General features: G+C 42.4%; 1 protein-coding gene across 4 annotated transcripts in view; it reads right to left on the bottom strand.

Moving 5' to 3' along the window:
• rgs12a (regulator of G protein signaling 12a) overlaps positions 1-14,490 on the bottom strand; it is a 37,540-nt gene that overhangs the window by 5,546 nt on the left and 17,504 nt on the right. For 2 of the 4 annotated variants that reach the window (XM_071460076.1, XM_071460079.1), the window contains 14 exons: positions 10,260-10,281; positions 8,084-8,253; positions 7,177-7,269; positions 6,547-6,690; positions 5,767-5,949; positions 5,505-5,655; positions 4,920-5,017; positions 4,550-4,741; positions 4,115-4,188; positions 3,885-4,011; positions 3,333-3,429; positions 3,055-3,113; positions 2,452-2,563; positions 1,651-2,214 (listed from right to left, as the gene is read on the bottom strand). In XM_071460076.1, the coding sequence (XP_071316177.1) occupies positions 1,651-2,214; positions 2,452-2,563; positions 3,055-3,113; positions 3,333-3,429; positions 3,885-4,011; positions 4,115-4,188; positions 4,550-4,741; positions 4,920-5,017; positions 5,505-5,655; positions 5,767-5,949; positions 6,547-6,690; positions 7,177-7,269; positions 8,084-8,253; positions 10,260-10,281 (2,086 nt within the window). The other 2 variants (XM_071460080.1, XM_071460077.1) reach the window with 2 other exon arrangements.

The raw sequence follows: 14,490 nt of genomic DNA, 5'->3' as shown, positions 1-14,490 counted from the left end.
ACAATGTCACATCCACTGTAGAAAAAACCAACACCATTACAAATCAATTCACCACTTGATTGTTTACCTTAAAATCTCAAACATACACAGTCGAGGAGGGGAAAAAATGACAAGATGGGAAGACGGGAAACAGAAAATGAAATCCATCTGCAGGAGATGATAATGTTCTTGCTCTCCAAACAGAATGAACTAACACACCAGCAAGCTTTGAAGACACAAGTTCAACTGAAGACAGACTCAAGAGACCCACAATGCCACGCTAAAGCAACGCACAACAGTCGTGACCCCATAAAAAACACACGAATCACCAAGCAGGTAGACCAAGCAATGTGTAACGAGACCACACAAACACACCACACTGAACAATCTGAGCAGAATACACACAGCGAGCAGCGACACCCTGAAACAAGTGCACACAGAAAAGTACACAAAGGAGTGGGAGCTGATGAGAGCAGGAAGCTACAAGACAAAATAAAACCGAGCTAAAGGAGAACGGGAGATGGCATGCGGAGGCGGAGAGTAGAGGTGGTGGTGGAAGAGGAGGAAGAGGAGGAGGAGGGAAACTGAGCTCACAAACGTGTAAAAAGACAGACGAGAGTGATTTCCAATTCTAACATTTATTAGATCTACTCAATCACAGGTACAGAGTTTATTGGCAGTGATTATCTACAACAGGGATCTAGAGAGGGAGTGAATGACCCAGATAAAGAATGACAGGCAATTCAACAATGTCACCAGCGCTAAGAAGCACTTGTCCTTCAGTGACTAATTATTTTCACCATTGCTCAAATGGCTACAGCAGGAGCTGACACCATTTAATGACTCACCGGTTGTAGAGAGTTGTGTAAGAAAAAAAAAAACCCTTTCTGACACTGACATTGTTGAATTGCTCTTAACTAGAGGTGGTGGGATGGAGAGGAATACAGCATTTGTTTTGTAATGACTGTTTAGCATTTTCAGGTCCAACACTGTAAAACAATGGGTCTGGCTCGCCACGATGTTTTCTCATTGTACATGATGAGGCCATAATGCCAGGAAACACAGCTGCTCATCTCATGACTTTCAACTGTTCAGTTGCTCTGAATTATAATCCTCAGTACAACCTTTACTGACTACAGTATTGTCAAATATTGATCATTAATCTGTATGCATTATGCATATATTATTAATATTCATAAGCTCTGCAATCAGTTACATCAGGATTCTCATGCACCCAAACCTACAAAAAATGTATTCTTATTATTTTGTACTGGAATAAGTACAAAATAATATTTTACTGGAATAAACAATAATATATATGGAATAAACAAATTCCAGGTGGAGAGCCCAACAATTTGTAGTGTGGGAAGTGACATCCAAGTAAACGTTACTCACTGAACAAAATATACACATCACTATTTACACGATGACTGAGTGTAATTACGATCATCACACACATGCTTTGCTATGTTTAATAAAACAAATCAGTTGATATGATTGGCAAACTGAGAAAGAGTCATATCAATTTGTCATTAAAGTGCATCAAAGTCAGTGTAGAGGGAGTTTTATCATGAAGGTGGTCAGGTTTAGACCACCGGAGAGAGAGCACACATGCACGTACGACACACACGCAAACACACTGAGCACTGGTTTATTACACTGTAGAAATACCTGAACTTGACTTTCCCTCTCCACCTGCGTCTTGAGACTGGGAGCAGGATGGTGGTGGAGTGAAGTTGGCTTCAGGCAGGCTGCTATCGAAGGACGCTATGGGGGTTGGTGATGGAGGCAGCAATGTGCTGTTTGGGCTGTTGATGTCACCCTCGCCCACAAGTGTCAGGTCAGTGTGGACGTCCTCCTCCACAGTGCGGAGGCTTGGCCGGGTGTCTGAGGGCCGGGGGATGGGGGACAGGTGGGTGCCGAAAGTTGGGTGGCGGGGAGGGGGCATCAGGCACCGCCTGGTTCCGGAGTGTCCATTGGCACTGGAGCTGAGGGAGGAGTCCAGGCTTTCCGAACGAAGGCTGGAGGTGAGGAGCCCCCGAGAAGAGACGCCGTTCTCCCGGCTCTGTTTTAGGGAGTCAGGAGTGGAGCAGGCCAAGTCAGAGGAGACGGAGCAGGAGGAGGTGGGTGGGGTCAGACGCAGGAAGTCAGGAAGCACCAGGTCTTCTTTGCTCAGGAGTCCACGCTGGTCGTTGGCTCGGGTGCTTTGTGCCCGGCTCAGCAGCTCAAAGAATTCTGCAAAACAGATCAAACAAGTTTTCTCACTTAAACTTTCCATATAGCTGAGCACCTGACAGAAAAGGATTAGTTGGGTTTAACATGCAGCGTAGCAGCCTCACACCTGACAGAGAAAATAACCCTCTAGAGCTGCCAAAGATACCAGTTAGTCCTGAGGCAAAGCAAAGCTAAGAAATCCACCACAAGTAAAAAAAAAAACAAAGAGAGAGAGAAAGAAGGAAAAGGGGGATTTACCTTCAGCTTCATCTATATTAATCTTTTTCTGTTTTCTCTTTTCCCCTGGGAGTGCAGAGTCTGGTCCACTTGCTCTCACAGAAAAGTCCTTTGGTGTTGACCTCTCATCTCCCTGCAGATGCAACAATAACAATGCACTCTGTTAGGGGATGGAGGGATGGGGAGGGTGGAAGTTGAAGGGGGAGGCTAAGCATGAGCTACCAAGCACCCTACTGAGCAGAGTGTCCAGATTTACTGCGACCATCATGTAAAGAGGAGACAGGACCATCTGTTGGCTCTGTGTCTTTACTGACCTTGCCAATATCAAGACCAAGTATGATCTGCCTACATATGTTGCAGTAACTCCAGCACAGAAAAACATGAGTGAGTGAGTGAGTCAGCCCCAGGCAGTGTTAGGGTGAAGAATATACAAAAAAAAAAAACAGAAAATAAACACCAACTGATGGCTTAGCATGGGCTTAATGTTAATAGAGATTCGTGTGGGCTGCTATTAAATGAATCTGAATGATGCAGAAGCAGCACAGCAATAGAAAAGGACAAAACACCACATCTGGACTTTTTAGCACTATGCTGAATGAGAGTAAAGATGTTGTGATTACTTACTGTTGCAGAAAAACTCCTCGTGGGAGGGTGGTTCTTTAGGGAGGAAGATTTGGGTTTGTCTGTTTGAAAAAGAAACATGAATTCATCAGACTGAGAAAACAGATGAGGAGAGGGTGAGACAGATGAGAGGGGAGGACCTAAGAACTAAGAGACATGTTCTGCAAAACTTGAATATGTTAATCAATGAAATAACACAGGTGGACATGATTTACATCTGGCAGTTAAACATCTGTAAATTCTTAGTTTTGTCAGTTTGTAACATTTCATATTAATCTCACCTTTGCCTGAAGCTGGGTCTACTCGCTCTAGCACAACTCGCAGCCCGTCCAGACTGGATATGGGGGCACCCAGATCCAAAGGCTCAGTTTCTCCACTCTGAAACAAAACACAATTTGATGGTCAGCAAGTTAGTATCTTCACCTGATTTGCAAAAGTCTACATATGTAGCTATTTAATACATCTTAACATATGGTTTCGATCTGAGTGCACAAGTATTTGCTTAATATATAAACCGTCTTTGAGATCTGGTCTACTGTATAATACAGTTATAATGCCTGGAAACCCACAGGACTAAAATAAATCTTCTGGCAGGGTTAAGGGGAGGAGTAAAGAGTCGGCATGTTTGAGGAGTGTCGTCATTCTTAATTATAGCCCTGGTGCTCCATCTTCAGAGGCTGGGCTGAGTCAGAGTGCTAACCACCGTGTAGAGATGGAAAAGGATGCGGTCGCTTCCCTCCCCTAACCATGATACTCCACCCTGTGGCACTGTCACACACTGCACAGGCTGCTTCAAACACATTAAGGCATTGTAGCCACCGCGGAGGACTTACTATTTTGGCCACAAGATCGCTGAGGTGGAGGCCATATTTGGCCACCACGGGACGTAAGACCTCAGTGACTGGTTTGGTAGGTTTGGCTTTCAGGCCCACGGAGCGGTTAATGGGGACCAGGTCCAATCTAAGAGCAGATAAAGAACAAAAGTAAATATCATAGCATAAAAGCATAGACAGAAAATGTGGAAATTGACAGATCCAGTCAAAGTTTGTTTGATTGTTCATACCTAAACAACGTCCGCTTCTCCAGTCTCAGGTCTCGTGAGCTAAGGGTCATGCAGTCTTGATCCAACACCAAAGGCTATAGAAAAAAAAAAACCCATAAAAGTGCACATTAGCAACACATAAATCCAAGAAAACTTCATACTGTAACATCTTTATGCAGTCACTAAAAGACACATTCTCTACTTAAATCCTCTGTAATCTTTTCAATTCACTTTGGTTGACTTCAGATTAAGTTTTCAATGACTTCTTACAAAATAAAGCATGTTTAAATGGTAAGTGTTGTCACACTGTATTATCAAAGTTTGATTTGTAATAAACAGAAAGCTGAGCCTATTCATTCAAGAGGTGCTTCCAGCTGTGCTCTGCTTCCTGATCTATTAGCAGCAGATGTTCTTAGCATTTGTCTGTAATTTGTTGTCAGCATCTGGCTCCCTCACCTTCTCCCCTCCCACCAGGAAGAGGTCGACGGCTGCAATGTTGACACTAATGTTGTGACAGAGATCTTGGAGGACATCCCTGATGGAGGCGCCAGGTCGAAGTGTGATAGAGGAGCAGGAACCATTGGGTAGAATCACACTGCAATGTTTAGAGGAGCGTTCCCAGACTCCGACTGAGTGGCGATTATCAGACTAGGGATAGAGAATTAAAAAAGGGTTAGGGTTAGGGTTTAGTTGTACTTGTAGTTTCAGGTTTTCTTAACCTTCTGATTTATTCCATCTAAAGAAAAAACAACTGTGACCTATAATGATGTCTTCACCAGACACTGGGCTCTGTGTTGCCATGGCGATCTGTCCAGAGGAATCTTACCTCAATCTTGCCAGCAGAGCAGGAAGTGGCCATCTCCAGGCTGGTACCGGACGACAAGGAGCCCTGGGACTCCCTCCGCCCATTACTGCCCCAGTAGTCTGCACAAAACAGCACAGAGGATGAGTTGATGCAGATAAGAAACACTAGCGCACTACTCACATTAATGAATTTTTGACATGACTACTTGTGCTTTCAGAGTATATTTACTAACAAATAAATGAAAAATGGACAAAGCTTAAAGGTCTAAAAGAAAGTCAGAATCACCATATTGTCCACATGTTGATACTTTGCCACCTTTAAATGCTCTTTGAGGATAATACTCTCTTAACCATATCAAAATGCCAGAGTTGTACCAAATATGTTCTTGTCAGTGTACCAGTAGGAACACTTTGCTCACCGCAGGGCAGCTGTGTTTCTACATGCCTCCTCTGCATGTAGCTCATGGCAACCCTGTAGCTGGCAGCAATTTGGTGTCTTGTTCAAGGACACTTCAGCACTTTGGAGGTTTGTGTGTTGCAAAACACACTTTAAACAATGGGAATCTTTGTAACCAAAAGGCAACAGGCTTGTTAATTAATTTCTCACCGAGGTTAATGTCTCCAATTTCCTTCTTCTTTGGTCCTTTTCCAAAGCTCCTGTTGCGGGACCATGAGAAGAAGATCCCACGCTTCTTGTCAGCACTTTCATCTCTGCTGTCTTCGTTCAGTGACCTCCCTGACCTCTGCTTTCTGGCCTCCTGTGGGATGGCAGACAAACAATATGTGCTTAACCTGCCAAACTGAACTGATGATCACACGTATATTTCCATCACTAATCCATTTAAAACAGTCTAAATCTCTAGTGGCACCTTTTTTGGAGTGGAAAGGGTGGAGCGGTCAGAGCTGGCACTGTGTTTGGATGGTGCAGGACTGCAGGGGATCTGGTAGGGGTCTGGCAAGGGCTGGCCATCCACTTCAGCACGCATACACTCCTGGTAAAGGGAGGACTTGAGGAATCGGGAATAGCTATCAAACTTCATCAGGTTGAAGATCTGGAGATGTGGAGAAAGAGGTTGATTGTAAGTATGAAAAAACAGTGATGATGATAGATAAGGAAAAAGTGGGTTAGTGAGAGTCAGAAAGAGAAAATTAGAGGAAAATATCAGATGTACAAAAAGGCAGGATGGGTAAAAAAAATTAGGGAGTGAAGAACAGAAAATGAAACAGGAGGAACAAAACTACTTGTGCTAACATATGGTTAGAGTTGATGTTATGACAGGTGTCTTAACAGTTAACATTTTATCATGCTCATGTGCAAGCTGAAAATATACAGATCTTTAACTGCACGTCTATGTGTCTGTGTGTACAGTATGCTCTAGATTCTCTGTGGGTGTATGCCAGTTTGTGTTTATCTCTCTGTTAAAGCCTCAGAGCCCTTTCGTAAACAAACCCAGATGGCCACCAAAAAAACCCAATATGCTTGTGCAAAGTGACTAAAGGCTAGATGAGAACAAACCCCCAACTGCACACACAGAAAGCCTCCTAATAATACTGTCTAGAAAAATGTTTTGATCTTCAGCACCACATTGTTTATCAACCAACAGATTGTGCCATCTTAATAAATGAACTCGACTGCGGTCTGTTTGTACCTGTAGCTGCTGCGTCTTGAACATGTCGGGCCGTGGGGAGGTGAGGACATCGTCAGCCAGCTGGGCTTGGCTGTCAATATTGACCGGCATGGTGGCCTTGCTGGACAGGAAGCTGTTGTAGATCTCTCCTGCTCTCTGGGACAGCTGTGGGACAGAGGTTTGATGATGCAGAATTACAAACACAACAGCAGAAAGTTATGATGTTACACGCTTATCTAATCATGTTTTTGAGTTAATTGGGCATCAAGATGTCATCTCACATGTAGAGATCCTGCACTGTAAGGCAGTGATTTAGCAAAAAGCAAGAAATATTTCTACTACAGAAAAGTATGCATTTTGTTCCTCTAACCATTCCTTTTTCTTTTCTCCTTTCAGGCATCTAAAATTATTCAAATGAAACAACTGACTCATTTTAAACCTGTGGTTTGGTGTAACCTGTGGTTTAAAATAGGGTTACACATAGACTTTATTGTGTTTTAAGTTGGAAGCAGCTGCTGTTAAGATAACTGTAATTTAACCAGTGTACGCAGTAAGTTTTTAACAATGTCAAGATCTGCCAGTTCACACTGGACCACAGTATACAATGCACAAAGCCATAACTGCATCTGTAACTGCATACTGCAGACTTACCTGCTTCTTATCAGTTGCAGGGACATGACTGAAGTATTCACAGGCCTGCCAGAACAAGATATTCTCCTCACTGAATTCTTTTTTGAGAAATTCCTGTGGAAACATACAGTCCAAAAGTTTCTATATGATCTCAAGCTGGTCATCACTTTCTCAAATTCCCAGTGCTGTTGTTCTTGTTGAGACCAGGAGTGAGGAAAGAAATTAATGGGTGTTATGCTGTGAAAAGGTTGGTGTAAGTGTGGGCGCAGGATAGTGTAGGCGAGTGCCGCTCTGATCGGTGTTGAGGGAAGGTGAGGAGCGAGGTGGTTCTGGGACGCCAGAACTTAAGGTTGAGCGTTCTGAAGGTGTTGTGGGCTAAATTGAAACACACGTCTTTTATGTGGGAGGTAACATAAATGAGATGCCTGTACACACTAAGATGGATATTGAGAATTTGTTCTGAACTTGAATCTAGTCCAAATTCAACACTCAGAATTTTATCAAAGATTCACATTTACCCAGCAAAATGTAATGACTGTGTGAAAATAATAGAATGCATGAGGGAAGGAGGTCTAACATGACAGACATTTACTGTAGCACTGTATACGAATGCATAACCAAATTACAGTCCAATTGCAGGGAAATCATCAGCTAATGCAAAAGAACAAGAAAAAGAAAATGAAAAACTGTCTTCACAAAGATGGCTTTATTACCGACATATTTTAGTTTTCTCTCCTGCTCTAATAACATGTTTTTAATCAAAACAAGGGTTTAGAATCGATAAAGTCCAAACAACACACAGACCTACTGCTCTGCTTTACTCTTACATCTGAATTCTGAAGTACCAAGACACTCCATGTCAGCTGGCTTTGACAGCACTTTTGGAGAGAAGGGATTCAATCAACTTCAGAAACTTTTCCCGGCTTACCGAGAAGTAGCGAACGCCCACTGGATCCTGGAGGAGACGTTCAAAGCAGGCAGCCCAACTGGCCACACGCTGCTCTGGAACCCCTCTGTGGCTGCCTGCTCCTGGAAGACTGCCATTACTGTTCAGGCTGCTCTGGCTGCAGCATCCCTGCAGTTGGACTCCACTATAGTCTGCAAGATGGGGAGAGCAATACAAAGGTTAGAGACTCTAATGTTAAGGGTAATTCCAGCCAGAGGGAATATTAGAGCTGTCATCCAGCTTGCCCTCTTAACCTTTTAATATCCCTTGGGATTTTTGTGTTTTTCTTCCTTTTGACTCTTTAACTGCATGTTCATTAAACTTGTTTATATGTTTGAATTTTTTTTTTGAAGGTAATCTGTAGTAATGCTGTAATTGAGCTCTATTATATTTTACTAGAACTCATCAAAGGCACAACACGAGAAGGTATGTCTATGATTTTTGGTGAAAATATTAACAAGAAGCAGCAAAACAATAAAAAGCATTATTTTTTAAGGGGAATAATATTAGATTCTGGCTCTATTGCTAATGTTACCAGCTCAACTACCACATCTAAAACTCACTACAATCTTTTCAACAATTTTCTAATAAGTTTAGTTCAAGGAAACTGTGGGTAAAGGTACAAGCGTTAGAAAAGGGAACAACTAGTCATCAAACTATCTAGGCACAATGGAGTCAAAAGGTGCCATATGGGAAATGGATTAGACTATAAGGCCAAGGGAGTTGAAAGGAAAGCTGATGGCTCTTTACTGTACCCTGTACTTTTCACCAGCAAACGTTACACAATAAGTGAATGTCGAAGTTCAAAACATGTTAGGAGGGAAGTGTGGAGCACAGGGTGACATGGCTGATTAAAGGGAGACAAGGACGGAAAGTGAGTGAGGATCCAGGAGCTGGTGCTGAACTAAAGTGGGGGCCTCTGCCTACACAGTACCTGCAATCATGGCAGCAGATGGCCACTTTAGAGCTGTGTGCCGACCAATCAATGAGTGCACAATAAAAACAAAAAAACAAAAGGATCACAGTAGGATTGGTTACAGATACATAGTGGCTGTTGTTATTCTGTGGAGAGGTAACCGGTTGGCATGGGCAACTGCTATTAACAGACTATCTCTTCTGTTGTGAACATTAATGTTAGCTCGGTCAAGTAAGGTGCAACACTGCATATCTTCATCTTGCTAAAACACCTGAATGAGGAGTAGGGTGGATTTACAAACAGGTGTAGTTTGACTGTGGCGTTGTGAAATAAAAGCAGTGTAAATAGTACATGACATCACTGACAGGCTCACAGTGAGGTCTTTCAGATTATGACTCATGTGGCCTCTACATGACCTTTGAAAATTTAGTTCATCCCTCCAGTCTTAGCTTTTAGCTCCACTGAATCAGTGGTTGTGCCATTAAAAGTGCACAGGCTTTATGACAATTTGAGCAAAAGTGAATTTTCTTTTTCAGAATAAAGCAAAGTGACTTCTTTCCCCGTGTCACATGGAGTCAGCTCTCTGTCTACAGTTTGCTGACAAGCCATTTGTTTGGACTTGGTTTAATGTATCAAGACTGAGGCTTTGGGATCCGTGTTTACCACATTGTGTGTAGCTCGGTTAATGAGATGGCTTTAGAAAGCAAACAGCCCTGCGCGTCTGATCCACATCCACAGTGAAAGGAGCGGAGCTGCACTCCTCACCACAACCTCGGTCAGCCTGTTAGCAAATGTTATTAAAACTGCAATGAAAAGGAGGCCCAGACAGCATGCACGCTAGCACCGGCTGTGACCCAAAACACACTCAACAAACATCCTTTGTTAATGAGGCATGCTGCCTACAGTGAATACACCATCTTCACTAAAAGTCTTTTTATTAGACCACTTTATTGAGCAACTACAAAGTTCTGTGTTATGGGTAGAAAATGAGAAGTAAAGATCCAGTAACAAAAAAAAATAGACACAGCACTGCAAGCTAGACAAGATGAAAAGGTCTCACTATGTTAGTAAAAATGAATGATTAAGGAAAAGCTTTAAAATCTGAAACCTTTGATTTACCTCAGTTTTAGGATCAGAAACAGTTCATAACATAGCTTTTAATATGAAATGTTTGCTTCTAGATTTTATATTTTTTTGTAAAGAAGCGTGTTTTAAAAGTAGTAGTAAAGGAATGGTACTCACCACCATCTGAAGAAGCAACGGACTGAAAGAGAACAAAGAGAGACATGAGTGAGAGGCTGCTCTCATGACCTCCTGTGCTGAGACAAGAGACTGAGGACTGTGCTGATAACAGTGTCTCTCCAGGCATCCAACCGGCAGCTCTGCGGTTTGTATGGTAGAGAGTGTGTGCTGCTGAGACACGTTCATTTGTAAGTGGGTGGACCCCTGGTCACTACCAAACACAGCTGTTCACACCTCCACACCAGGACCCACCCCTCATTTTATATTATCCTCACACACTCACAGCCATGAATGTGTGCATTCCTGCTAACTGTTGTCACAAAGATTACAGCTCATCAAGGCAAAGCTACTTCAGAGACCATCACTGGCTGTAATGGTCCCCTTTTCACTTGTTAATTCAGGGAATGAGTAGTTTATGTGTGTGTGGAGGATCCTGAATAAAGGGCAAACAGAACAATCACTCCTACTGGGAATGGAAATTTAACAGTGACAACTTTCCATAACTGGGTGTAATAGGAGTAATGCTCAATAAAACACCACCCATGTCTGATCTCATGATGGCTCAAAAAATACTTGCAATTCTTCTATTAGTAATCACTGCCTCAGCATTGGGCTTCTCTAAAACCTGTTAGCATAAATTTAGCTAGGCTGATAAAGAGAGGTTTAATCCCTGAGCTGTGAAGCTGTTGTCGTAAATAAATTTAAATGCAGGGGAGGATATGAGAGGCACATCTTCGGGCCTGGTCCAAGAACACTTGAAAAATTGGTGCGTTGGAGGATTCATCTGAAAAGGGGAGACTATTTCCAGAAGAGTGTTTTCTGAGCTGCCACTTCAAAGTGTGAATATTCAAGGCTGATAATACATCTAACCAAGGCTCTTATTGCCAGGCTTGAGCTTTGGTGTGAGCAGTACCCACAGTTTGTGCTTTAGTGAAATTGCATAATACTGGATTTTCAAGCTGTAATATCATAGAAACATAACAAAAATGATGGATGCTGGTTTTGAAAGTGAAACATTAGGATGTGGGCTCTTTTTCCAGCCTGACTTTACCCATGGTATCATTTCTATTTGGCTGTGAATTTTGATTTAATTAGTAGTTTTCAACTTGATTGACCAGACTTAAAACAAGTCCAGACATATACTGGACCAGACTATTCAACTGTCCATCTGAAGGCAGGGGATGCAGTCACCCTCATGAGCACTGACGTGACGCTACGTTCCATTTTGGGAGTGACCACATGCAAAAGCTCTATCAGACGTAGACCACTAAACCACTAATTGTCTGTCATAGCCTCTTTACAACTCTGTTGCTGCTGAGTCCAGGCCCATATAGTCAACACCCAAAAGCCAGCCCTTCTGTGGTGGCCATCATGTGTACAGTAATCATGGGTGGGTAAGGACGAAGACCAACATGAAGTCGAAACAGAGGAGAGAGAGAAAAGAGAGAACACCCACTCCATCTGTCTGCCCCTTCAGATCTAAAAACAGCTAAACCTCTAACCTTAAATATATAGACTGTTGCGACTGTGGTTAATTTTAAAGGACAAGACAGACATCACGCGCTGTGACGTACATTTTGAACAAACAAAAGTCTCCAGGCTGATGATGAGTTATTGGATTCACTATTGTCAATGCTTTGGAACCCAAAACTACTTTTAAAGCCTAACTGGTGCTGTGATAAATATCTGCTTCTTGTAAGAGTTGAACTTCCGCACAGTAAGAGTGGGAGTGACAATAAATCATGACACATTTGTCTCATAGGAGAATTATGTAAATGACAACTATGTCAGAAGTTGAGTAAGCATGTCTAAGCCTTTAAAAGAATGAATTAAATATTGCAAAACCCCAAAACTGATCTAAGCAAGTGCGTCACATAAGTTACTAGATTTAATTCTTACTCTACTTATATATTCTACTCGCATTCTTGACTGGGGAAACCAACAATTATTTTCATGGTTGACTGATTTGCAGATTTTTATTTTTTTCCCCAATAATGGATTGATTGTTTCCTCTATGAAACAACAGGAAATTGAGAAGAAAAAAGCTGCAGTTCATGGCAAATAGTCCAAACCCAAAAGATGTGGTGGAGTTTGGGTTTACAAAGATATTGAATTTACAATGATATAAAGCAGAACACTTTTTTTTTTTTTTTGAGAGGCTGGAAACAATAAAAGCTTGGCTGTTTAGCTTGATAAATTATAAATAATTGTTGGTTATTAATCTGAGGATCTTGATTGACTAATTGTTGAAACACTTTTCTCAAATACATCATTACACATCATACTTGTAAAGGTTGACCAGGCAGGGCTGGCAAACATACAGAGGATGGTGTGTGTATGTTTGTATGTATGAGGCTGCAGGGTTAGACCACACACACCACTGTGTGTTTTTCAACTCGTTATTGCTTCCTCACCCACAAGTCCCCTACAATAAGGCTGAAGTGATGACCCAGGCGCACGATCACCTCTTACACGCTCTTCCTCTGTTGACACCTCTGGTGACAAGCTTGTCCACTGTGGGTGGCTCTGCAGTGCTACAACCCCCCTTTGATCTCTTTCATATAAGGTTAAATTGCAAATATCCCATTTCCCAGTGGGAATGCCTCTGAAAGATGTTCACGTTATGTTGTTATCCACCAAACTGACAAAATCAGAATCCAAGTCACAGGAGAGCATGGTTTGGTTCTCCAGTTGGAAAACGCTCTCCTAGCTTTACTGTGGTACAGCCCCCACGACATACAGTCTGGCATCTCGACACACCACATGCTGAAGGAACGTAGATGATCACACCGACAGATTTATGTGTGTGATATGAAGTGAGACATTATGACTAGACCACACTTTCATCAGTGTGAAATCAGTTTAAAGATAAACTGCATTCACACAAATGTTAATGTGACCATTAACTCCTCTCACAGAGAGAATTTCTGATGTTTAAAAAGTGAGTTCTTTAATCTTTTCGGCTTGTTTAGGCATGTTCCTGCCTTCAAAAATGGGGTTGAGATGTACCCTGTTCAACACTGTACCACACTGATTAAAAAAAAAAAAAAAACAAGCCTCTTCAAAAAGTTTTACACAAGTCAAGGCTGATTCTAGCACCCCGCAAACAAACAACCACGAGTCCCCGCCGCTTCAAACAGCTGTTCTGAGTGGGAGAGAGACGAGCGACAAAGAGGGAGATTAATGAGAAAAACAGCTGACTGAACAAAAAGAGTCTCCCGGTTTCATACAGAGGAGGAAGAGGAGGCTCAGTCGGCAAACCACAGTTTACTTACAGTGCCGAAGTTCCAGGTCCTCTTGAAGGAAAGTCTCTTTTTGAGACTCATTGTTCCCTAGTAGCTACACCAGCAGCACACAGACAGAATATGTGTGTGTGTGTGTGCAAATGCATACCTGAACATTCCCCACCCAAAACTCTGCAAACCATGTCTGTACAAGTCGGAGAGAGCGAAAGAGAGGGAGGGAGAAAGAAGCAGAAATTTGACAAGGTACTGGACAGAGAAGAAGAAAGAGGAGGAGAAGGAGGGGGGTGTGAAGGAGGAAAGAAAGATTTCCTTACTCTGCAGCTGTTGCTATGGCAACCCAGCCGACAATACATACAGCCTGTGCCACAGTGGCATGAAGGAATCAGATGAATCAACCCCCCCCCCCTCCATTTATTCCCCTCACAAAAACACACACTCACTATGTCAAAACCACACTGGCCTTCCCCCCTCTTTTGTTTCCAGTCGGGGCACTCTCTCTTTACTTGAAAGGGAGAAATAATACTCAGTCAGTTAAAATTGAAACCAGATGAATTTTGTTTAATCAAAATAAAAGTTTGGTAGCCCACAAGCTGAACTCTTGGGCTTCATTATCCACTGTCACAGAGCACCATTCTTATACCCCAAACGGTAATTGTGTCAACTGGTGTTTTCTGCTAGCAATTTAGCTCACGTACCAGAAAAAGAAAATTGGTTTTTATTCTGGCATCACTCCTCGTCTCCGCTGCAGTGCTGTGCCTCCACATATCTGGCAAATCTCTACAATCAGCATGCCAACTCTTTTTGGAGACCAACTATTATTCTTAAAGCATGGGTGGTTCATTCTGAGGTTTTCCCGTGGCAAATGAGCTAGCATTCTTTGGGCTTGATTTTGCCGTGAATAATGAATGAGATACAGTGTTTATTAACAGCTTGCTTTTCATGGTAGATTTCTCCTGTTTAATTAGATTTTTACATGGTCTATCACT

Source organism: Trachinotus anak, unplaced genomic scaffold (assembly GCF_046630095.1).
Source record: "Trachinotus anak isolate AG129_WGS33_773 ecotype Australia unplaced genomic scaffold, CSIRO_AGI_Tana_v1 ptg000023l, whole genome shotgun sequence".
In the NCBI taxonomy this organism is placed as follows: domain Eukaryota; kingdom Metazoa; phylum Chordata; class Actinopteri; order Carangiformes; family Carangidae; genus Trachinotus; species Trachinotus anak.
This window is presented reverse-complemented; position numbering and strand designations above follow the sequence as displayed.